The following is a 22,528-nucleotide window of genomic DNA, read 5'->3' as shown; positions in this document are numbered from 1 at the left end:
GTGAGGGATTGACTTGGGAAGAACCAGCTCACTGTGGGCGGCAGCATTCCCTAGGCCTGTGCCCCTGGGCTGCGTAGGTATAGAGGGTGAGCTGAGTGCAGACAAGCATGCATATTTTCCTCCCTGCTCAGGCCTTAGATGTGATATGGCCAGCTGCCTCAAGTTCCTGATGCCTTGACTGATCCCCAGGACCTGCACTGTAACCTCGTGACTAAAGCAACACCTTTCTCCCCTAAGGTTTTTGTTTTGTTTTGTTTGTTTTTGGTTTTTGGTTTTTGGAGACAGGGTTTCTCTGTGTAGCTTTGGAGCCTGTCCTGGAACTCACTCTGTAGACCAGGCTGGCCTCACACTCACAGAGATCTGCCTGCCTCTGCCTCCAGAGTGCTAGGATTAAAGGCATCCGCCGCCACCACCTGGCTATTATTATTATTATTATTATTATTATTATTATTATTGACAAGGTCTCACAATGTAACTCTGGCTGGCCTTGAAATTTTTAAAGATTTATTTATGTATATGAGTATATGAGTGCTCTATCTGTATGTATGCCTGCACACCAGAAGAGTGCTTCTGACCTCACTACAAATGGTTGTGAGCCACCATGTGGTTGCTGGGAATTGAACACTGGACCTCTGGAAATGCAGAATTTACAGAGATTCTTCTGCCTCTGCCTCCAATTGCTGGGGTTAAAGGTGTGCACCATTCCTCCCATCTTTTTAGGCAGACTTTCATTCTGTAGACCAGATTGGCCCTGAGCTCACTGTGTGGCCCTGTGCTCCCCTTGCAGCAACCCAAGGCAAGACCCTGTATTAAAACTACACTGCTAAACTTGAGTCTGTATTTGGGTCTTAATATTTGACCTAGGTCAGCTCCATGCATAGGTAATTGTAACCTATCTTGATGCATAAAGAAATGTAGTGAGGGCCTGGAGAAATGGCTCAGTGGTTAAGAGCACTGACTGTTCTCCCATTGGACCTGGGTTCAACTCCCAGCACCCACATGGCAGCTCACAACTGTCTGTAACTCAAGTTCCAGGAGATCAGACACAGATGCAGGCAAAACACCAATACATATGGGAAAAAAAAAAAAAAAGGAAATGTAATGAAACCTGCCATAGCAACCAAGGAACTGATCTCAGCCAGTCAGAGCAGCCGAATCCTCAGCCAATCACAGACCGAAGGCTTCAAAACAAGCCCGTGTAAAGTGGAGAACTTGGGTAATCACCAACTGAGTAATTCTGTGCGTCGCTTCTTGATTTTCAGGTGACTAACACAGTTTCTGCTGTGGGTGGTGGTTTCCAGAACCATTCAGCCTGGAAGGCTGTCTCACTCTAGAATCTTTCCCTTTCTTTCTTATTTTTGGTTTTTCGAGACAGGGCTTCTCTGTGTAGCCCCTGACTGTCCTAGAATTCGCTCTGTAGACCAGGCTGGCTCAGACTCACAGAGATCTGCCTGCCCCTGCCTCCTGAATGTTGGGATTAAGTGTCCATCACTACTGCCCGGCCATCACCAGCAGGTTTTAATCACTGATGGGTTGCAATAGGATCACACATAATAATACAAAAAAATAATAATTAAAAAAAAAAAAACAACACTTGGGCTGGAGAGATGGCTCAGTGGTTAAGAGCACTAGCTGTTTTTCTAGAGGTCCTGAGTTCAGTTCCCAGCAACCACATGGTGGCTCACAACCATCTGTAATGAGATCTGGTGCCCTCTTCTGGCCTGCAGGGAGACATGCAGACAGAACAATGTATACATAATAAATAAATCTTAAAAAAAAAAAAAAAAAAACCCAAACACTTTAGCTTCAAGGAGAATGAATTAGAATCATCTTGACTGGACACAGACGTTATAATTTGGAGATTACTGCAAAAGTATTGCAGGGGTGGGGGGATGAGGAGGAGGAGGAGGAGGAGGAGGAGGAGGAGGAGGAGGAGGAGAGATCTCTGGTTGAATAAACAGGGTGGATCATATAGTGCCAGTCACTTGGAAAAGGGATAGAGAGATGGCTCAGGGGTTAAGAGCACTCACTGCTCTTCCAGTGGACCTAGGTTCAACACCCAAAACCATCTGTACTTCCAGTTCCTGTGAATCAGATGCCCTCTTCTGGCCAACACAGGCACTGCACGCATGTGATACACATACATGCTAAGACACTCATACACATAAAATAAAAATAAAATCCTGGGGTTAGGATTTAGCTCAGTGGTAGAGCGCTTGCCTAGCAAGCGCAAGGCCCTGGGTTCGATCTTCAGTTCCAAAAATAAATAAATAAAAAAAAAATAAAATAAAATCCTTAAAAAAAGCAGCACTATGGGAGAACATATGGTGATATTTGAATTCATGGGATTTCAGACAGACACAGCTGAGAATGTCCAACGAAGTTACATTGGTCTGAAAATGGGAAAGGGGGGGGGGGGTAGAGATGACAGTCCATCTCTGTCCATATGGTCAAATGCCACAGACGGCATTCCTTCTTTTTTGTCTGAGGTATTGGGAATTGAACCTAGGACCTGGTGTGTACCAGGCAAACACTCTCGACACTGAGCTATTCCTATGCCACTGTCCTTTTTAAGTGTGACCTATGAAATGAAAACAGTGGCCTCGGACCTTGGCCAGTTTGCAGCTTCGCTGACTTTGTTCTTAATCTATATGATGAAGCTTAAGCTATATGTAGTGAGCTACTGAACTATATGCCATCTCGTGAAGCCACTCCTAAGGACACCTTTTTTTCGGGAGTGGGTGGGTGGGTGAGAAAGGTCTCACTATGTAGCTCTGGGTGTTCTGAAACTAGCTCAGCAGACCAGGCTGGCCTCGAAGTCACAGAGATCCGCCTGGCTCTATTTCCCGAGTTTGGGATTAAAGGCGTGCACCACCGCCCCGCTCCTAAGAATACTTCCGCTGCCAAAACTATGTGGGATAAAAACGCTTGCTTGCTGCGGATGCCCAGAGCTGTCTTTCTGCAAACATCACCACTGCAGCCGAGGCTGCTTCCCGCTCCTCTGCTTGGGACAGCCCAGCGGGTGGTCATAAATAGTAAAACTCCACCTAATCTATCCAGACACCTTGGGAGTTTTTCTCTTCAGGTACCCCATAACTAGATGAAGTAAACTGAGCTGAAGGATTGATTTCTCTTCCCTAGAGAGCAGGAGAAGACGCTAGGTTCTTTTGCTTTCTTTCCGGGGGCCCGCCTTTCCGCGCAGGCGCCTCGGGCCCCGAGCGCGGCCTGACCTGGGCTTTTCCCAGGGCCCAAGCCTGAACCCGGCGGGGGCGGGGCTGGCGGGCTCGTGACGTTATCAAGCGGCGCCGCCCGCGGGGCGGGATCGGAGCGCGACCGCGCAGCTGGCCGGCCCTGGGAGGAAACGAAAGTGAGGGAGGAGGAGGAGGTTGCAGGGCCAGGCCAGGCCCGGCGGCGACAGTGGCGGCCTGAGCCCCTCGTCTCCGCTCGCCGGCAGCTCGCCCCATCCCCTCAGCGTGAGTGCCGGCGCGCGGCCCGGGGGAAGCGAGCGGGCGGGCGGGCGCGCGGGCGCAGCATCCTTCCCTTGGGGCGGCGACTCTGCCCGCCTTCTGGTAGCTTCTCTCTCTGCTCCTGCCGCTGCCGCTGCGCACACAGTCTCACACCTGACGTTTCCCTAACGAGAGGCCCGGCCGGGGGGAGATGGCGTTCCCGTTCTCTTCCCCCTCTGCATCGGGGTGGGTGGGCAGTGCGAAACCCAGGCCCGGGGCGCCGGGGGCATCGGAAGCCCGCAGCGGGTGGAGAGCAGGCCTCGGGGCCGTGCACTTTGGACGTGCCTGGTCCCCGCGCGGCTGCCTTTGTAGGTCACTCGACAGCTCTGTGGCCTCCCCCTTGCGGGGAAAATGAGAGTACTGGATTGGATTTCCTGCGAGGTCCCCATCGGAGGCGCCGTGGCGTGCCCCTCTCTCGCACCGGCCCCCGACGCGTGCCACACTGAGGTCTCGGTGCTCTCAGTCTCCCCCCCACCCCACCCCCAGGCTGGCTGCTCACCTGTGGGCCTTTTCGGGCGGTCTGTGATGGCAGGTGAAATGCGGTTCCCGAGGCCTTGCTTCGGTCTCCTCTGATAGGCGCCGCCTGTGTCACTTACGAAACCTCGGGAGAATAGGGATGCGTGTCCATTGGGTCCACCGCTTCAGCCTTGGGCACGGAAACGGGATCCAGGATTTTGCTAGGTTTCGGAGGGAAGGATCACTAATCCTCTTCAGATTCCAGACTTTCTTGCGTCTTCCGCTGCTGGTGCTAGAAAGCCATTATTTTTTTTGCCCTCCAGCAAATGTTTTGAAATACGCTCTGCTTTTTATATGATAATACTGAGTAGTCAGTTCACAGGGAAAGCGTGATCTTTAAACCACCATGTGCCTGACAACATGCCCTAGACGTCCTTTCTTGTGTCCCTGCGCCCTCGTTCCCCAAAGATGTCAGTGTACCTCCAACTTTATTTAAATCTTTTCTCCCTTCCGAGTTCTGTTGTGAATACACTACTTGTCTGAAGATCTCGTAATTATTTCATTCCCTCCATTTTTGTAAAAGTTATTTTTACTGAGCCGGACAGTGGTGGCGCACACCTTTAATTCCAGGCAGGCGGATCGCTGAGTTTGAGGCCAGCCTGATCTACAAAGCCAGTTCCAGGACAGACCCCAAAGCTATACAGAGAAACCCTGTCTCGAAAAACAAAAACAAAATAATAATAATAATAATAATAATAATAATAATAATAATAATAGTAGTAATATCTGCCTCCCGAGTGCTGGGATTAAAGGCGTTGGCCACCACCGACTAACAAAATTATTTTTACTGTTTTAGTTGTGTGTATGTGCATGAGGGTGCCTGCAGAGGTCAGAGTTGTCTGCTTCCCCAGAGCTAGAGTTACAGGCAGCTGTGAGCTGTCCAGTATGAGTGCTGGGAATTGAATTCAGGACCTGTACACACTCATAACTGTTGAGCCAGGTCTCCAGCTCCCCATCCGGTTTTTTCTTTTTAAACTTTATGCTGTCTTCTCGTGTACCTGCTCATGGCCATCATTGTACAGACTGCAGCTTTGTGTTCTTTTACTGTTCCCCTTTCAGTGCTGGGCTGGAACCCAGGGCCTTGCACATGCGGGGCAGGTCTCCCTTGGTGAGCTACATCCTCAAGCCCTTGGTGTTTTGCCTATGTTTTGCCTACGTTCTCTCAAACTCAGATTCTGGAGTGCTGAGACACGGGCATACACCAGCCACATCCAGCACTCCATTCCTTATTCTGGAGGTGTATTCCTAGTCTTAAAATTAATGTCAAAAAATAAAAATTTTAAAAAGGAAAAAAATTCATGTCGTTGTATCCCAGTACTACAGCTACCTGTTGTCCCAAGGTCTTTCCCACTCTTGGTTATAACCCAACTAGTGCTAATGCCTTACACTAGTACTTACGTATTTCAAAATGTGAAATTAAACCAAATCCCAGCATTTCTGTCATATAATATCTGAATTCTGGTAAAAATGATGAAAAAGATTATTCTGTGGTGGTCCTTGGAAATACTGGTGGCTATTACTTAGGTTTCATAATTTGTTTCCAGTACACATTGTCATGAATAGCCACTATTGTCTCAAACATGTAGACTAACAAGTACTCAAAGGCTTTTTTCCCCCTCCTGTGTCTTGTTGGATTAATCTAACTTTTTGGTATCTGACACTAATGGCCCCTGGGGGTCTCTAAGTCTGAGATCATCTTGTTTCCTAGTAAAGCCTACCATTGTTATTGAAAACCAAAGCTTGGCTAGCTTTCTTCCTAGACCGTACTTGTTCAGATGCTGGCACTGGGAGGTGGTTGGAGTGGCGAAATCGCATCCAGCTGATGGTTGTTGATACTTTGGGGTCCTTGTCTCATTCCCACTAGTTCTAACCCAAGAGCTGACTGATGGAATTTATGGTTGTAGTAACAATGAAGAGGAGAACTGACCCAGAATGCACTGCCCCCCTCAAGAAACAGAAGCGAATTGGGGAATTTGCCCGGCACCTCAGCTCCACATCTGATGATGAACCTCTCTCCTCTGTCAATCATGCAGCAAAAGGTATGCTGGCCTGTGTGATTTGAGGCCACTGGCCATTGGTTGTTTGAATCCTTAGTGCTTAGACTGAGCAGAATATAGTTCACTGCCCCTTGAGCAAAATAAGCAAATCTGACGGAAATAGGGTAACTGTATAGACTTCCTTCTGCTACTATTCTACCAAGAGTAAGGAAACTTCTTTTACATTTACAAAGAGATGTGTGGGCATATCCAGAAGTGCCTTAGTTCTCTGTTCCTGGTCCTTTAGCAGGTGACATTGTTTGTTTATTTGATTTTGGTTTTGTTTTTTGTTTTTTGTTTTTTGTTTTTTGTTTTTTTCGAGACAGGGTTTCTCTGTGTGGCTTTGGGCCTGTCCTGGATCTCACTCTGTAGAGCAGGCTGGCCTCGAATTCAGAGATCCACCTGCCTCTGCCTCCCGAGTGCTGGGATTAAAGGCATGCACCACCACCGCCGCCCAGCGCAGGTGACATTCTTATTGTCTTAAGTCAGGTTGAAGAAGTGGTAACATTGAGTGCTGTGGTTTTAATAGCTATTAATAATCTTGGGGCTCCTTTGTAGATGTGGATTGCAGCTGCCCATCTGTCTCTGGTCCCTTCATACAGTTTTCTCAGTTCCTGCAGTTGTAATTAGAAATAGCCAGCTGTGGTGGAGCATTACTCTTGATTGCTGCTTATATTCAGATCAACGATTTGGTTGGTCTGGTTGAAAGATACGTTGCTTTGCCTGTAATTTTAACATTGTAGACATTTACAGTGCCTGAATTCACTTCATATACCGGGAATTAGAAGTACAAACCAACTCTATTCATTTCTTTTTTCCTTTCTCTCTCTCTCTCTTTCTTTCTTTTTTTTTTTTTTTCAGAGCTGAGGACCAAACCCAGGGCCTTGCACTTGCTAGACAAGCGCTCTACCACTGAGCTAAATCCCCAAAAATCCTCATTTTTTTTTTTTTTTTTTTTTAAAATGATAGGTCTCACTATGTAACTCTGGCTGGAACTAGCTCTGTAGCCCAGGCTGGCCTCAAACTCACAGAGATCCACCTGCCTCTGCCTCCTGAGTGCTGGGATTAAATGTGTGTGGCACCACACTCTGCTTCTATTCATTTCTGAGTGCTGGGATTAAATGTGTGTGGCACCACACTCTGCTTCTATTCATTTCTGAGTGCTGCTCTAGCAAACTCCAGCATGCTGTACTGCTTGCAGCAGAACCCTGTTGTCTCACACTTCTGGAAACTAGCAGTCTCAACCAGGTTGTCAGTAGGGCTGCATGCTCCCTATGAAGGCTTTTGGGAAGGTACTCTCCCTCCTCACTTCTGTGATGTCTGGTGGCTCACTGACAGCCCTTGGTACCAGAGGTTCTAGTGGTAGTGTGTCTAGTTTCTCCCTCTGCCTTCCTGTGTCTTGTGTCCACATTTCCCTGTTAGGGTGATGGCAGTCATTGGTTTAGGAATTATACCACTTTAGTGTTATCTTATTTGAGCTTGCTTCTATCTGCAAAGACCCGATTTCCAAATAAAATTACTTCTCAGTTTATAAGTGACAGGAATTTTGAGGGAAGACACAATATTCAACCCGGTACACAGCAGACTTGCATTTTGCATACTCTGTGTGATCACTAATAAACTGGAGTGAAACTTGGTAACAGATTGATGACTAAAAGGATATGATGCTTCCTTTGTGGGTGTTAGTTTGTTTACTAGTGGTAGGCTCATGGAAGGACAGTAACTCATAGCTGTTCCAGTGGTGCTGCCTGGAGAAAAGCTTGACAGGTGGTGGGCCTAATGTCACTTGGTGCAGGTGGGATTTAGGCAGGACAGAGACTGGTGACCTTGCATGTGGAGGTATGGCTGCCTTCAAAGACTCAGTGGTGTTGAGCATGGTCATGTATGCCAGGTCCCCTTGGGTATGGAGAGGACTATTGTTAGGGTCTATGGGAAGGCCCATAAAAGACCACCAGTCACATATGCAGTCAGCAGGAGCATTTATTTAAAAAAAAAAAAAAAAAAAAAAAAAAAACCTCCGCCAGGCAGTGGTGTTGCACACCTTTAATCCCAGCACTCTGTGAGTTCGAGGCCAGCCTGGTCTACAAAGTGAGTTCCAGGAAAGGCGCAAAACTACCCAGAGAAGCTCTGTCTCAAAAAAAAAAAAAAATTTCCAGCATCCTGGGGTCAAACCATCTGACAAAGTGGCAAATGACAACCCTCACCCCACCTCCCAAGAGAAGCTTGCAGGCTTCTTTTAAAAGCAGGATTAGGGGAATTCCACCAGTGGTTAAGTGTACTTTGAAGTAATTGGGTATAGATTCTTATTGGTACAGGAATCATTATGATTTGCTCATGACACCTGGTCAGCAAGTGTGGTTGCTGTGTCAGGGTCTGTCTGACTGAAAATAGCAAGAACAGTTCCTGCTTGTGGCTGGGTAGGACCCTGATTGCCTACCAGACTGGACATACTTCCTGAGGGTCTGATTGAAGCCAGACATGAGTCAGCATAGGATGATGGGGTCATATGGGGCAGAGGTCTTAGCAAACTGGCCCCTAGAAAAAAGAAAACACTGACCCTGTTAGATTCAGTCCTAATAGGGGATGGCCATTTCATTAGGAGGGACAAGGTGAGAGTGTGCCTGGGGAGTAAGTATCTAGTGCTAAGTGGGTCTCTGGACTTTTCCTCTCAAGTAATGGCTTTGAAAAGGTGAGAGGACAGCTCCCAGGTGAGGATGGTGAGCATCTAAAGTTGAGGCTCCTTTAAGGAAACTAGTCTGATTGACATTTTAAATTTTAAAAATGTGTCTGTGAAGTGTGATTACCGGCCTGGCATACTCCCTTAATTTTACGAAATAGCTTTAACCTTTCCTGGAAGTAGCTTCATGACTCAGGACGGACTATTGCTGTTGTGTGTATAGAGTGCAGATTTGGAGCTGGTCAGTCTCATGTGATGGGGTTTCTTTCAGTTGCAGAAAACAAGGCAGAAGGAAGGCAGAGGCAAACCCACATAGCTACGTAGTTCCAGGTTAACTCACTCACTGTAGGAGGAGAGTAGCCTCCCAGTGACACAAAGGCTGGACAGGAATCCACCTGACTGTTCAGCGGTTCCTGCTCCCTCTTCATGCCTGGCAGTGGAGCAAATGCTTGGCATATAATTACTGGAGAGGATTGAGAAAAGGTCATGGTGTCATCTTTCTAAGAATCTTAAACTTTGCCTCCATCCTTCGGACTGTGTTCTGTATCAGCCTCTCTTAGGCATCTCTGGGCAGTGCTCTGACAGGCTTGCTGTCTCCTGAGTTGCACATGCAGCTCTTCTTCTCAGGCTGTTGAATTACAGCAGGGGTGTTTCCATTTGCTCAGGGTCCTCTGCCTCCACGTACGGGTAAGCCAGATGATTGAGAAATGCCCTGGGGACAGTCAGAAAATAGAAGGACAGTGCTGACTATTCCTGTCTGGACCTGTGTTTTCTTCCTTTGCTGGATTGACGTGATGATTCATTAGCAGAGCTGTTGAATTTGTGTGTTTGTTTTACATTATTCACAGGTAGATACATTGCCAGCTCAGCAGCTTGACATTTAGCCAGAGAAAAGAAGAAAGGGATATTATCATGAGCATCTTGGCATCATTCTCTTCCGGGTGTCCTGAGAGGAGCTGAAAAGCATTTTCAAGTGTAAATAAACTCTTAGAAACTCAGAGTCAAATAACCTTCTTAAAGTAAGGAGAGGTAGTTGAGGGCATTTTGTTCTTTTTAGTTGCTTCTTACAGGAAAATTGGTCTAGAGCCTAAGGAAACGTCCATTTCTCTTTGGCTGTGCATTGAGTGAGGGATCATGATCCTCTTGTGGCAGGTTGGTTTGGAGGTTGCGCCACATTAAGTGCACCTGTCCCTGCACCAGGTTTAACTCCCCCTCAATAATAGGCTGTTGCCCTGAAACACCATCGCTTTCCTGTCAGTCCAGATTCATGACCTTAATCGAATACTCCCTTTATCAGTATCTGTTCCAATTGCTCTGATGAGTTACCGTTTGTTTGGCATGAAGGGAACTGGCATCTTTAAGCAAGAATGAGTGTATTCCCCAGCACTTGTTAGACAGGATGTGGTGCTTATTAAAATTCATAATTTATTCTGTATCTGTGTGCTCCTCACCTTGGCCAGGATTGGTTGAGGCTGCCTCTCCTTGCGTTATCACTTTCATTTTTAACCTTGGCACACTTGTCCTACTGTTCTCTGGCCATGTGTGCAGTTTTGCCAACATCTGGGAAGCCTGTTCTCTTATAAAGTCTGTCTTCTTCAGAATGCCTTAGTAGTGATTTCTATCAGGGAGGGAAGAAATCCTGAGTGAAAATCCTAATGTTTTCTTTGGACTTTCTGGTAGATCTTAAGAGGGACACTTCTGGGGAGGTAAATAGGGACATCACTTAGCTTTGGCAAGTTCTTAGTGAGACTGATGATTTTAATAGACTAATCTTATTAGTCCTGTTAATGTATATCCTCATTACTAAATTCTCTGCTCAGTGTTTGCTAAATTCTTACTGGTCTTAGGAAGTAAAACCTCCCCTTCAGTTCTACTGAAGCCACGACAGTTCTCTGTTTCATCTGAAAAGAGTGGCCCAGAAGCCCAGGGGACAAAAATAAGTAGTGGCTACCGTAGTCTTTGGACACTAGGGACAATCTCTGAAATATTCTCTTTGTCATGTCAAGCTAAGAACGGGCTTTATGCACATGAATAAGAGAGAAAGAAAGAAGGCTGGCTAGCCTTTTTATGTTCACCTCTTGGTCTCTCAAGGGATTGTGGTACTTTCAGCTGCCACTGCCCTCACTCTAAGAGTCTGCAAAGTCTGGTGTCTGTGCAGTAGTTAGACGCTTAGGAGGAAGGATGGAGTGTAAAGGTCTTTGCCAGAATCTGGTGCTGGACCTCTGTACCTAGTCCAGCACTGATTTGTCTAGTGAGTTTTCCACCCAAACTTGACTTTCTGTCTTTTTTTTTTTTTTTTTTTGCCCCAAAAAGTCATAAGAAGTCATGAAAGAGAAAAGAAGGATGACTTTCTCTCAAAGAGCTAAGGTGGCGAGAACCCTCAATGTCTGGCAGTGAGATGTGTGCCACACCACTCTCCAGTCTAACAGCCTCCTGACTCCTTAGAGCTGGGGCACACAATCCCCTTCCAGAAAGACACAGGCTTTCATATAGGCTTCTGATGTTTTCAGGGTAGGCCTGCGCATGTCACAAGGCTAGTTAGAAGGAACAGGACCTGGTACAACATTGCAGCTTCTAACTAAGCCTGTGTCACTGACTTCCCCCAAGTGCCATCAGGGCACGTTCTCTGCCCCGCCTTTAACTACTGAGCAGTGCAGGTTACAGGAAGAGAAGCAGCTCAGAGACTCTGCACCTTGGAGTGCCATTCCTCAGCACATGCACTCTGCTGCAGAGCTCTCTCAGCCATGGGGAGATGATAGACTACAGCCTGGGGAGCGCCTTGAGCCACTCAGGAGCCTCGCCTCTCTGACTGCTGTCTGATGATTTCTCTGGCAATGAACCCATCTCTTCCCAAAGCTTGGAATGGTAATTCTTTATAGCTGCATGGTGCCCCGCCACCGCCCCAGTTTTCTCAGGAAAGCACAAAACAGAAAACAAATGTTTTCTCACCTCTCAGTTTCCATGGTTACTTATTGTTAATGTTCTGCTCTTTCCTTCTGATTAGCACTCTCTGCCACTGTGACGTGTGCTACATTGGTGGATATAAGCGAGATACTTACTAAGAAAATTGGGCAGCCATCTTAATAAGAAGGAGCAGATTTCATGGCTCTTAAACTAAAATTCCGTCTTGCTGTCTGATTGGTTTAGACACCGTTTTGAGTGTATTTTGAGTGTTTTTAGTCCACACATTTACTAGGCTTTTCCTTCTTTTGCAGAATGTTATATTCTTGAAAATACACATTTATCTTATCTGTTAAATTTCAAAGTCCTTGGACAGTCGTTATTTTTTCATAGAGAGTGCCCTATTGTATTCAGCATGGGCCTCTCAAGAACAGGTTCTGAACCAAAGGAGTGGTCTGATCAAGACAAGCAATGGGGCCAGGCAGTGGTGGTGCACGCCTTTAATCCCAGCACTCGGGAGGCAGAGTCAGGCGGATCTCTGTGAGTTCGAGGCCAGCCTGGGCTACAGAGTGAGACCCAGGAAAGGCTCCAAACTACACGGAGAAACCCTGTCTCGGAAAGAAAAAAAAAAGACAAGCACTGAAGATCCAATCCAGGGCCTTTTGTATGGTAGGCAGTGCTCTACCCCTGGGCTATATCAATAGCCCCAGTTGTCTGCTTTAGTTAACAATATCAGCATTCTGAGCTCTAATGTCTCGCTTCCTCTAGTTTTAAATTTCTTTATAATTATTAATTTTTACATTTATTATTTGGTTTTGGTGGGTGGGGGTGTGATGACATGCATTTGGAGGTCAAAGGACAATTTGTGGGAGCTGGCTCTCTCCTTCTACTGGGGTTTCAGTGATGGAGCTCAGGTCTTCAGGATTGACAGCAAACACATTTACCTGCTAAGCCATCTTACTGGCCTAGAATGTATCCATCGTATTTCATCCTTCTGGTGGTGAAATTGGACTACATCATGGTTTGAGGAAGGTCATGTGTATTGTATGGTGTATTCTGTCCTTATCTTTTGAGGCCTGAACACCTGGCACTTCTTGTACCAGGAAAGAACTTGAGCCATATACTCAGTAGGTCATCAGAAAAGATGACAGCTGGCTGATTTAAATACTTTCTACTAAATGAGAAGCTTCCGCCCTGAGTGTTGGAGATACAGAGTTAGCTGTGGCAAAGTTCCTATTCTCTGAGTAATCCTGTCCTTGGGGGTAGCATGTAGCTAATTACTGGCTTTAACTCGGCACAGTGAGGGCTTGGCTGATGGTGGGATGAGTCACATATTGGACCCAGAGAACCAAATAGGCATGATGGGGAATGCAGGTGTGTGTCTTGCTGCAAAAGGGGGAGGTTGGTACTGATAAACCTCAGAATCGTGATATATGCTTTAATTGTAGTCTGAACAATAGTCTCATGCCTGGGCTCCATGCAGAGCTGTTACGAGGTCTGCTCCTTTTTGGACTACACAGCATCAGTCCCTCCTCCTCCATGTGCAGCCTAGGCTCAGCTTGAATTGGAGATATTCTTGCCTTTTCATCCAGGGCATTGGGGTCATGGGCATGTGCCACCCTGCCTAGATCTGGCCTCAAGGGAAATATTAATAAGTAATATGTATTTGTGTGGTTCTTATACTTCTAGAAAGTGTAAGAAGATAAAGGCTGGAGAGATTGCTCAGTGGTTAACAGCACTTACTGTTCTTGGAGAGGACCTGAGTTGAGTTCCTACACCCGTGTCAAGTGGCTCACCAAGACTTATTTCTATTGCTCCTGGGAATCAGCACTTCTTCTGGACTCTGAGAGCACCTTCACTCACATGTGCACATACACTCACACATACACACATGATTTAAAGATAGAAATCTTAAAAACAAAACAAAACAAAAAACAGCAACAACAACAACAAAAAAACCCAAACTATTTCATTTTGCTCTTTGCGATAGGAAACCATAAATCAGGAAACTGTCAATCAGGTTTCACTACCTTGGTTTTCCACACTGTCATTTTGGTATTCTGTTTGCAGGCCCCAATCCCTGTGTGTGTGCATGGTCACTTTCAACATAGTCAGTTTTCATACATCTTTGCTTTCAAAGCCCAATCCCGGTGCCAGTACAAGAAATAAAAATATGTAATTATATTTTCCTCTTCCTACCTAAGAGTCAGGATGCTGTACTAATACATATGATTCTGATCTGCCTGTTACTGTTTTTTCTGCATCAGGGCTTGAACCTTGGATATCATGCATGCATTCTACCACAGAGTTACATACCCCAGTGGTTATTATTTAAATTTTAAAAAAGATTGATTTTATGTGTATGAGTGTTTTCCCTACATGTATGTATGTGTACCATATCTGTGCATGATGCCCATGGAGGTCAGAAGAGGGTGTCAGATCTCTTGGAACTGCAGTTACAGATGGTTGTGAGCTGCCATGTGGTGTTGGGAACTGAATCTGGGTCTTTTACAAGAGCTCTTAACCACTGAGCCATCTCTCCAGCCCCCTTTTAAATGCCTTTTTTCTTAAAAGCATGTATTTATACATCACAATCCATTTTGTTATAGTAGTTTTCTACATGTAGATAATGCATTTTTATCATGTTCACACATTCACCCTGACTCTCTTATTCCCTTTCCCACTTCACCTATTCCTCACTAACCCCCTTCTACTTAATGGAGAGACTCAGTGACAAAGACAGACAGACAGACAGACACCCCATTGTGTTTCTTTAGCATTAATTACAGGCTCATGGATGAGGATTTGTTTATAGGAGTTATGGGTGGGCACTTTACCAGTGGCCACACCACTGAAGAAATGTCTCTCTCTCTCCCATCAACCATGAACAACCCCACCTCTTATGACAGATGTTGATGGACCCAATCTTGTGCAGGTAATCAATCACTGCTGTGAGTCCAGCAACCGTCAACCTGAAGTCAGTGCTCCACGCTTCTCCCCTCCTTCTAATGGCTCGTGTGTTCTTTCTGCCCCTTCCTCCAGGATAGGGCCTTAGAAGGAATGACAGAGCTTTCTCATTTTTGCTGAACATTTAAATAATAATAATAATAATAATAATAATAATAATAATAATAATAATAAGTTTTTCGAGACAGGGTTTCTCTGTGTAGCTTTGGTGCCTGTCCTGGATCTCATTCTGTAGACCAGGCTGGGCTTGAGGGCTTGAACTCACAGAGATATGCCTGGCTCTGCCTCCCAAGCACTGGGATCAAAGGCGTACGACACTACCACCTGGCTTAATTTTTAAAAGATTAAGGAATAATTTTCTGTGTGGGTATGTGCAGGCTCTCTCTGAGTCTAGAAGAGGGTGTTGGATCCCTTGGAGCTGGAGCTACAGGAAATGGTGAGCTGCTCTTTGTGGGTCCTCTGGAAGAGCAGTGCATGCTCTTAGCTGCCGGGCTGTGTGTCTAGCCCGTGGCTAAAGAGTCATGTAGTTCTAGCACTTTGATTGGTTCTGGGCCTCTGCTGTGACAGTGAGCACTGTAGAAAAGCTGCTCTGGCCAGAGTGACAGCAGTTCTACCCTGGGTGGACAGTTAGAAGACACGTCTTGTCCCGTGGCAGACCAGAGCAACCTCCCCACTAGGGCTTGTGACCTCCCCAGCCATGGATTTGATTGCGTTAGAGTACCAGATGTGAATTCCTCTTGTGGAGTGGGCCTCAACTCCACCTTCTATTATTTTTGACAGTCTTGGTGATCTGTTTCAATGAATACAGCAAGTGTTCTTAGGGTTTCTTGGACCCTTGCAAGAAACTACTAGTGTCAGTTACACTAAGTGTGTGTGTATGGGGGGGTATGTGTGTGTGTAGTGTGTGTGTGGGGGGGTATGTGTGTGTGTAGTGTGTGTGTGTGTGTAGTGTGTGTGTGTAGTGTGTGTGTGTGTGGTGTGTGTGTAGTGTGTGTGTGTGTGTGTAGTGTGTGTGTGGGGGGGGTATGTGTGTGTGTGTGGTGTGTGTAGTGTGTGTGTGTGTGTGTGTGTGTGTGTGTGTGTGGTGTGTGTGTGTGCACGCACGCGCCAGCCAACCAGAAATCCACGCTAGGTGGTTACTTCCTCAGTTGCTTTCTACCTTGTTTTGAGAAGTCTCTCACTGAACCTAGAGCTCATCAATGCAGTTGACTAGCTGCTAGCTGGCTACTAAGCTCCAGGATCCCTCCTGTCCCTGCCCTCCCCGCCTCCTTAGGTAACCAGTTACTGTTAAGATGTATGCCCTGGTGAGCATTCAACTTCTTTTATTTAGTGTATTCTTACTGTGTAGCCCTGGCTGTCCTGGAAAACTGTATGTAGCCCAGGCTGGCCTCGAACTCACAAAAATCCGCCTGGCTCTGCCTCCTGAGTGCTGGGATTAAAGGTGTGCACCACCACTGCCCGGCTTGTTTTGTTTTTTTCATGGCAAGGTTTCCCTGGCTGTCCTGGAACTCACTCTGTAGCCCAGGCTGGCCTTGAACTCACAGAGATCCGCCTTCCTGCCTCCCCGAGAGCTGGGACTGCCCGGCTTGTCACACTTGGGACCAGATTGGACGTCACCACTCTCACTTCCTGTGGTGCACTCCTAGTTCACTGCTGTGTGCACCATTTTTAGAGGAAGTGTCTAGACATTTCTGTGCAGACTTTTTGAGAGTGTTTCTCGATTCAGGTGGTTTGTCTCAGAACCTCTTGTGCTGGCTAGTGTCTTTTGTCAACTTAACACAAGCTAAGAGTTATCTGGAAAGAAGGAACTTCAATTGAGGAAATGCCTCCATCACATTGGCCTGTAGGCAAGTCCTGTCACATTGTTTTGGTTAATGGTTGACGTGGTAGGACCCAGCCCAGCCCACTGTGGGCGGTGCCCCCTGGCAGGTGATCTTGGGTATATAAAAAGCAAGCTGAGCAAGCCAGTAAGCAGCTTTAAGTCTCTCCTCTCCTCTCGTGCACTTCGGTGGTCTCTGCTCCGCTGCTTGCCCTGACTCCCGCCCTTCATGAAGGGCGGGCAGTAAGCTCTAAGATGAGGTAACCGTCCCCCCAGGTTGCTTTTGGTCATGGTGTTTCCTCACAGTTGGAAACCCTAACTAAGGCAGTGCTTGGTACCAGGTTCACAGGGTACCACTGTAACTGACCTGACCGTGTTGTTTAGGGAAGAGATTGTAGAGGGATTTGGAAATTTGGGCTGGAAAAGCCGTTGAGTGCTCAGAGCTTACTGAGCTGTCGTGGGAACCTGGAAGATACGGCTGAGAGCAAAGCAGATGATGGAGGCCTGGATTGTGAGGTTTCAGTGGGAAGTCTGAGAACCCCAGCACTGGGAGGCAGAGGCAGGTGGATGTCTATGAGTTCAAGGCCAGCCTGGTCTACAGAGTGAGGTCCAGGACAGCCTCCAAAGCTACACAGAGAAACCCTGTCTAGAAAAAAAAAAAAAAGAAAAAAAGAAAAGTTCAAATCAAGAATCTGGAGTTAGATGTGTCTGATTAAGAAGGGAGGGTCTGGCCGGCGGTGGTGGCAGTGGTGGGCGCACGCATTTAATCCCAGCACTCGGGAGGCAGAGCCAGGAGGATCTTTGTGAGTTCAAGGTCAGCCTGGTCTACAGAGTGAGATCCAGGAAAGGCACAAAGCTACACAGAGAAACCCTGTCTCAAAAAAACCAAAAAAAAAAAAAAAAAAAAAAAAAAAAAAAAGAAGGGAGAGTCTGTAGTACCACCAAGGTTTTTCTTTGCTTTACTGGGACAATTGATGCTGATTAACTGGAACTGAGAAATCAGTATGATTAACAAGAGACCAGCATTGTTGAGGTGAAGACTTCTGGAAGTTACTTCCTCAGGGCCAGCACACAGAAGCTGCGGTCAGGAGGTGACCGAGGCTACAACTCATTCTGAATTTGATGATGCATTAGATTCTCTCACTTGGTACTGGTTTGAAAGGCGTGAAAAGATCACAGAGCGGCTGAGGCTTGGCACTTTTGAGAGGTCAGGAGAGGCCACTGGAGACACCAGAACAATATCAGTGACCACCAAGGAGAGCAGCAGCTGTGGAGTGGAGTGGCCTGAGCCTGTGAGACCGGCTGCGTGTGCTGTGAACGGCAGAGCTAGAGACAGCTGCCTGTGCCCTTTGGAGCCTGAGGATGGTAATGGGTCCCAGACATCAAGCCCAACTTTGTACATTGTTGAACTTTGGTTTTGCTTGTGACTGTGCCTTGGTTCTTCCCTCTTGGAATGAAAAGTATGTAACTTAGTTTGATTGTACAGGAGACCCTCCCTCCAGTCCTCCCAGTCCGTCTCCCCGTTTCCCTTCAGAAAAGAGCAGGCTTCCCAGTGATATCAACTGAGCACGAGACTTGGATATTTTTAAGAGATTGAACTTTTAAAGTGTTAGAATTTTTTTTAAGACTGTGAGACTCTTAAAGTTATGTTTTATATTGTGATACTAATATTAACACGACATTTTAGGGGCAAATGAGAAAAGAAAGATTATGGTTGAGTAGTGATGTCTTTGTATGTTGAGTTGACAAGTGTCAGTTGTGCTGGCTAGGTTTTTGTCAACTTGATACAAGCTAGGGTCATCTGGAAAGAAGGGATCTTAACTGAGAAAATGCTTCCATCACATTGACCTGTAGGGCATTTTCTTGATAATGATTGATGTAGGAGAGTCCAGCCTACTGCAGGTGCTGCCATTCCCTGGCAGATAGTCTTTAGTTGTATAAGAGAGCAGGCTGAGCCAGGGGCAGTGGCACACGCCTTTAATCCCAGCACTCGGAGGCAGAGCCAGGAGGATATCTGTGAGTTCGAGGCCAGCCTGATCTACAGAGCGAGATCCAGGACAGGCACCAAAACACCAGGCTGGCAGTTTTTATTTGTTTGTTTTTTAATATGGTTTAGTTTATCCAAATAGCTAACGCTTAAGATGAGCAAAGATGAAGCTAGACAGATATTACTGTGAACTTGAGTGGACCTTAAGAATTCATAAATCTTGATTATCAAAATAAACCTTACTTATTAAGCATATGTTACTTTTCTAAATTTTCTAGCAGCTTGGTGTTAACTTGTGTGGGAGTAGGTAGAGTTATGCTATATGGTTCCATGGTGGCCGGATTTTGTTTTGTTTTGTTTTGTTTTTTGCTAGAGCTGAGGACCGAACCCAGGGCCTTGCGATTTTGCTAGGCAAGCGCTCTACCACTGAGCTAAATCCCCAACCCCGGGAATTTTTTTTTTCTAAAGAATTATTTTGTTTTAAGAGGCTACCGTTGTATACACTCTCATTCCCCCATTGAAGCCCACAGGAAAGGCTTAATAGTGAAAATCATTAATAATAAAAGTAAAAGGGTGCTGGAGAACTGTGATCCAGAAAGTCGAAATGCTAGAACTCTGTCAAGCAGCAACAGTTGGCATGCGGTCTGTGCCAAGCAGGAAGTTGGTGACTTGTCCAAGATTACACAGTTGGTTAGAGTAGAGATTGGATCCTGGGTCATTGCATGAGCTTCTGTCAATGCAGGACATGTACTAGACATAGCCGAGTGAGTGGAATGTGGGTATATGAAGGCAGTTTTGTGATGTGGACTCACCTGAACATTTCTCTGTCTTTTTCAGCATCTTCTACAAGCCTTAGTGGATCTGACAGTGAGACCGAGGGGAAGCAGCCCTGCTCTGATAGTTTCAAAGATGCCTTCAAAGTGGATTCCCTGGTGGAGGGGACGTCTTCTCGCTATTCCATGTACAATAGTGTTTCTCAGAAACTTATGGTATGTCATTGTTTAGAATGGCTTTCTAGAGCCGCCCCAGAGCGTGAGAGAAACAGGGCAAGTGTGTATTGGTGTTGGGGGTGGGGCACAGTTGGCATAGGCGGGGTTGTCAGTATTTTTCCTCTACTTTCTGGCTGTTGAAATTTAGTGCAGAAGTGTAGCCTCCTCTCAGCAGACTTGTCTGTCATGTTGGAATCATCCATGAAAAGTGCCAGTGTCTCCTGTCCTGCCCAGAACTGGACCACAGTTCAGTCCCTCACTAATTCATGATGGGTGTGCTTCCCTGGACACGGGTGTGCCAGTAGTTGTGGTTCCATGCTGCTTTGCTCTAGTGAGTACTGTAAAAAGAAAGGACTCCATTCTGGGGTGCTGAAAATAAATGCAAGTAGCATGGTCTGTTTCCACAGAAGGCATGTCTGTCCCCCTCAGCCTTCACATGCGATTCCAGGGGGCAAGAGGATGAGGGAACCCCGCTCACTTTCCTCATTAAGACTAGTGGCCGTACACAGTGGAGAGAAGTCCACGATTGTCTTCTGTCCAGCCTCACCAGTGTCATGGTTGGCTCCTGAATTTTGTTGGGTTAGTTTAAGAATGAGATGTGCTACTGCTGAGGTGGAAGGTCAGGATGCTGTTGAAGCCTATGAGCTTTGGGTCAGTGGAAGGTAGGGAAGGAAGCTCATGACTCAGCCTCTGACCCAGGGAAAGGGCTTGTGGCTGCTATACAGGCTCTGCCCAGTTGCAGGCGGCAGTGGCAGCTTTCAGACAGAGCGTAGACTTTCCAGGAGCAATTAGACCTCTGCACTGAAGTTCTTTGATTGGGTAAGAATCTGGGATTTGGGATTTGGGTCCCTGACCTTTGTCTAGTAATTCTGGAGTTTAGCATGAGCTTATAGACAGAACATTCAAAAAGGAGTTTCTGTGCCAGGACCTTCAAGTGTCCTCCTCCTCTGTTTTACATGAAGCAGACTTCCAAGTTACTCTCCTGAATAGGTTCCTGCAAGCCCACATGCCTGGGTAAAGGGTAAGGTAGAAGCCACTGCTTGAAGCTGTTGTGTCCTCAGCTCTGCCCTGGATCTCCTCTCCACTTAACAGGACAAAGTGGCTGCAAGGGGAGCTGTGCAAATGTCCAGTGAGTGTCACTAGGTAGCCTTGGTGCTAATCACGGCACTGCACTCTCCTCTTGTGTATCTGGCACCAGGCTGCCTTGGACTTCACCTGCAGAATAGGTAGCTGCTGGCCTACAGAGAGTTAGTTGTGCTGCTTTTGACCATTAGGCTAAAAGGCAAACTTGAGACCTCCCTCATCTATTTCTCAGGGTTATCACAGTGTATGACCTGTGATAGGGATTAAAAAAATGTCTGTTGACTGAATTAATCATGCTTTGTTCCTTTTTCAGGCCAAGATGGGCTTCAGGGAAGGGGAAGGATTAGGTAAATACAGCCAGGGTCGGAAGGACATCGTGGAGACCTCCAATCAGAAAGGCCGACGTGGTTTGGGTCTGACACTGCAGGGCTTTGATCGGGAGCTGAATGTGAATTGGCGGGATGAGCCAGAGGTAAACTGGTCAGGGTGGAGGAAACAGAAAAGCTATGGCTGTTTTTGAGTGGGTGGCTCTCTGAAACCATATTTTAATAAATTAGAACCCAGGAGAGGCAGTTTGAGCAGGGTGGTTAGAGGGGCTCAAAATTAGCATCGTATATGGGAGGTGTGCTGGCTAGATTTATGTCAACTTGACAAGCTAGAGTCATTTTAGAAGAGAAAACCTCCATTGAGAAACCGTCCCCACCAGATTGGGCAGGTCTGTGGTGGTGCATTTTCTTGATAGATGATTGATGTGGGAGGGTCCAGCTCACTGTGGGTGGTGCCACCCCTGGGTTGGTGGTCCTGGGTGCTATAAGAATGCAGGCTGTGAGCTGGGTGGTGATGGCACACACTTTTTTTTTTTTTTTTTTTTGAGCTGAGGATTGAACCCAGGGCCTTGCGTTTACTAGGCAAGCACTCTACCACTGAGCTAAATCCCCAACCTGTGGCACACACTTTTTACCCGAGTACCCAGGAGGCAGAGGCAGGCGGGTCTCTTGAGTTTGAGGCCAGCCTGCTGGTCTACAGAGTGAGTTCCAGGACAGCCAGGAATACACAGAGAAACCCTGTCTCAAAAGAAACAAACAAAAGAAGAAAGCAGTTTGAGTAAGCCGTAAGCAGCACCCCTCTATGGCCTCTGCTCCTGTCTCCAGTTTCTCCCGTTTCTAGTTCCTCCCCTGTCCTGACTTCCTTCAATGATGGACTGTGATGTGGAAGTGTAAGGGAAATAAACCCTTTCCTTCCTAAATTGCTTTTTGGTCATGGTAAGGAAGGAAGTGTGTGACTGCACAGCCGGTTGGTAGCCGCTTCTTTAAGGGAGGTGACACCAGGTGGGCCACAGCGAGAAAGTGCTCAGGAGCTCCTGGAGTGCATGTGTGTAAAGTTCAAGGTTTACATCTCAGGCATATCTATCCCCTAGGTAGTCTTAATGTCCAAGTTTCAATGGGGAGATTGGTTCTGCTTTTATTCAACAAACGAATGTGGGGCTGGGAAGATGACTGGGGTTAAGAGCGCCGGCTGCTCTTCTAGAGGTCCTGAGTTCAATTCCCAGCACCCACATGGGAGCTCACAACCATCTGTAGTGAGATCTGATGCCCTCTTCTGATGTGCAGACATACATGAAGGTAGAACACTTCATACACCATAAACAAATAAATAAATTAAAAAAAAATCAATGTCCAATGTGTGTATGAGGTTCTTGTTGTATATAGCTTATAGTTTACATTTGTGCTTAAAGGTGGGGATTTGAACGAGGAGAGAAGAAACCGTAACTCACCGCCAGATCCATGTGCAGAGGCTTCAGTGATTTTTCTTTTTCCTTTTTTGTCTTGATGGTGGTTGTCTTACCCTTGAGACCTTGCATTGGGATATCATTTTATGCCTTTCAGAGCATGTGACCTTACCTTTAATCACATAGCTTCAGTTTGCAGTGGTTGAACCTCTTGCTTGGGAAACAGTCTGTTCAGCTGACACTCAGTTAGCCACCTGGGTAGGGTTTAGAATCCATGTTTTTCTAGCCCAGTGGCACTTAGTCTTAGGTTCACTGTCC

At 46.5% G+C, this 22,528-nt stretch overlaps 1 protein-coding gene across 1 annotated transcript in view; it reads left to right on the top strand.

Annotated features, from left to right (window-relative positions):
- The first annotated feature begins 3,299 nt into the window (after positions 1 to 3,299).
- The window catches only part of Cmtr1 (cap methyltransferase 1), a 43,298-nt gene continuing 24,069 nt past the window's right edge, over positions 3,300 to 22,528 (top strand). The window contains exons 1-4 of the mRNA XM_036168307.1: positions 3,300 to 3,473; positions 5,927 to 6,061; positions 19,247 to 19,398; positions 20,795 to 20,953. Of these exons, the coding sequence (XP_036024200.1) occupies positions 5,932 to 6,061; positions 19,247 to 19,398; positions 20,795 to 20,953 (441 nt within the window). The 5' untranslated portion in view covers positions 3,300 to 3,473; positions 5,927 to 5,931. The remainder of the gene's footprint in view (positions 3,474 to 5,926; positions 6,062 to 19,246; positions 19,399 to 20,794; positions 20,954 to 22,528) is intronic.

This window comes from Onychomys torridus, chromosome 18 (assembly GCF_903995425.1).
Source record: "Onychomys torridus chromosome 18, mOncTor1.1, whole genome shotgun sequence".
Classification (NCBI taxonomy): Eukaryota; Metazoa; Chordata; class Mammalia; order Rodentia; family Cricetidae; genus Onychomys; species Onychomys torridus.
Note: the sequence above shows the minus strand (reverse complement) of the source record. Positions and strands in the feature narration are given on the sequence as shown.